At 36.7% G+C, this 2503-nt stretch overlaps 1 protein-coding gene across 1 annotated transcript in view; it reads left to right on the top strand.

Moving 5' to 3' along the window:
• Positions 1–1727: 1727 nt before the first annotated feature.
• LOC107086510 (kinesin-1 heavy chain-like) overlaps positions 1728–2503 on the top strand; it is a gene marked incomplete at its 3' end in the record, with an annotated part of 45500 nt that continues 44724 nt past the window's right edge. Inside the window, exon 1 of the mRNA XM_015377498.1 lies at positions 1728–2041. Within this exon, the coding sequence (XP_015232984.1) occupies positions 1916–2041 (126 nt within the window). The remainder of the gene's footprint in view (positions 2042–2503) is intronic.

Below are 2503 nucleotides of genomic sequence, written 5' to 3'. Positions count from 1 at the left end.
CTGATGTTATACACAAAGTATATGATGTTAAACTAAATTTTAAATGTATCTACCATGTGATTTGAACTTCTTTATTATTTTTTCCTTGGTCTATGTTGTTCCCTCTTGTTTTACTGTTTTTTTTTTTGCTTTTTGATTTGTGGTTGAGCCTAAATGTGTTGAATCAATCATTTGATTTAAGAATAAATCAGTCCAGATAAAGATAACAGTCAATGCAATGTGAAGTTTCTGAAAACCAGTTTGTTGTTTTATGTATAAAGATTTAAAATGAAAATGAAAATGAAAAGAGGTCAATTGACAACCCTGTTACACTTCCTGTTTATTTCAGTACTCTGATCTGAAAGTTTTTATTCCAAAGAAAAGGTTGTCTGCTTTTCTAATTAATGTTCCTATTAACTGTATTAAAGTGCACTTTTCTTTCAACAAAAAAGCAGTTTTATAGCACAGGTTCTGTAATTGTAGAAACTTTTTTGCTCTGTTGAACTACGTTTATATCTTGTAGTTTCTCTATTTAGCCACTAGAGGTCAGTAGAGGTTTATATCTTTGCCTTTGGCTTTCTGGTTTCCATTCATACTAAATGTGTTCTTAGTTCTTAAAGCTGTTTTGCTTTTAAATATAGACATTTAAATGCTGAAACTCTAGAGGATGGAAAGACATTCCAGTTGGAATAAAGGGAATTCTGTTTGACGTAAATCTTTTAGGAGTTGATGAAAAAATGGAAAGGTCCTCTGTGAAAACTTGGTGTTGCTTTTATATCATATGTTGTAGATTTTTACTAGTTTTCAGATCATCAGTCTGGTGTTTATTACCCAAATGAACTATAACTATGGGTCTATGGGAGCTCTTTATTGTTGCTACATTCTGTTTTCTCCAACAACCTTAACAAACCCAGAAGAACAACGGATGTGTCTTTGATTTGCATCTGACTTGGAATGTTCTTGGCCCTCCATGTTGCTTAAAAACATCAGTCCTCAAAGTACAGATGGCTCTGAGATCACAGAATTAATCAAAACTCATAGATAGGTGTTAAAACATCTTCAGAAAAACCATGAAAGTCCGGTTGTCTCAGTTTTAAGCCTGTTTATTGGTAGCCATGACCCGGATGACTGAGAATTTGCACAGGCATGTTATGCCCAACAATATTTTGAGTAAATATCAGGGTGATCTAACTTCCTGTAGGGTTGCACTATGTTCTTATCTCCTTCGGAGAGGAAGGGAATGTATCTGATGCTGTAGAGCGTGAATAATCGGTAAAAACCACTGAAGGCAGGAGCAGAAGGTCTGTAGTGTTATGAGCTTCTTCCAGGACCTTTTCTGAAGGTCTATTGTAGCTCCTAGAGATGAACTTTCCTACAGAGTTTAGACAAAGAGGACAGATTTCAATGTGTTTGCAACCTCTGCTGAATCTGCAATGCCAAATAAACATTCAAACACTCGTCATGTCACTAACAGAGCCTTCCAATTTATTGAACGAGCCCTAAAAACACTTCTTTTCAGCAGAATTCGTTCCTTTTATCCGGACCACATCAATATGTAACAGATCAGAGACTAGAATAACCTTTTATTATCCAGCCATACTTAGATGAGCTCTCTGCAGCCTGAGGAGCCATGTGATTGTTCTTCGCTCAGAAGAACATGTGCTCTGGGTCTTTCGTTCTGCCCTCTAACAGCTGGGCTCTTTCATAACGCAGTCAGTGCGCTCGCCGACATCCAGACACTACCTTTCATCTCAGGAACACTGGTTCCTTTCCAGAGGTTGATCAGGCTGGTCTCTTGCAGCTGAGGGACCATATTCCATAAGGAGATCTGATCTTTTTTTCCTTTTATTGACTCAGCTGAAATTTTAGTTGTAGTTTTTTAAATTTTCCGGGGTCCTGCGGTTCTGTGAGGCTTCTTCGTCCGTTGCAGAGGATCATGGCGGACCCCGGGGAGTGCAGCATCAAGGTGATGTGCCGCTTTAGGCCGCTGAACAGCTCTGAGGTGGCCCGCGGAGACAAATACATCCCCAAATTTATAGGGGACGACTGTGTGCAGATTGCGGTGAGTGTTTGGCCTCTTCAGAAGATCTGGAGTCAATGAATTATCTTTTCTTATCAATATTATACATGTGATCTGCTTTATAAACTGTTTTTCTTTTAACCCTTTATAGGGCGCTCAGTGAAATTCTTTGCAAATCAAAATTTTTTAATTTTTTTTTTATTTATTTCGAACATGCAATGAAAAAAAAACAATAAAACAATGTTTAAAAAAAAAAACATTGGAGAGAAACAAACAAGGTACCCTTTTTTCCTAAATATATCTCTATTACATGTGCAAAAAGGAGTAGGAAGAAGTAAAACTTATGCACTCCTACCCCTTTAATTCTTGTATTTAATTTACAATATTTATAATTATGTTGCTATATATATATCCATATAAATACATACCTACCTACACATATACATACATAAATATGTATACTCACCGGCCACTTTATTAGGTACCCCATGCTAGTAACGGGTT

The sequence above is a fragment of the Cyprinodon variegatus genome, unplaced genomic scaffold, assembly GCF_000732505.1.
Source record: "Cyprinodon variegatus isolate N-32 unplaced genomic scaffold, C_variegatus-1.0 Scaffold155, whole genome shotgun sequence".
NCBI classification, from domain to species: domain Eukaryota; kingdom Metazoa; phylum Chordata; class Actinopteri; order Cyprinodontiformes; family Cyprinodontidae; genus Cyprinodon; species Cyprinodon variegatus.
The sequence above is the reverse complement of the archived record's forward strand: the minus strand, read 5'-3'. Positions and strand labels throughout refer to the sequence as shown.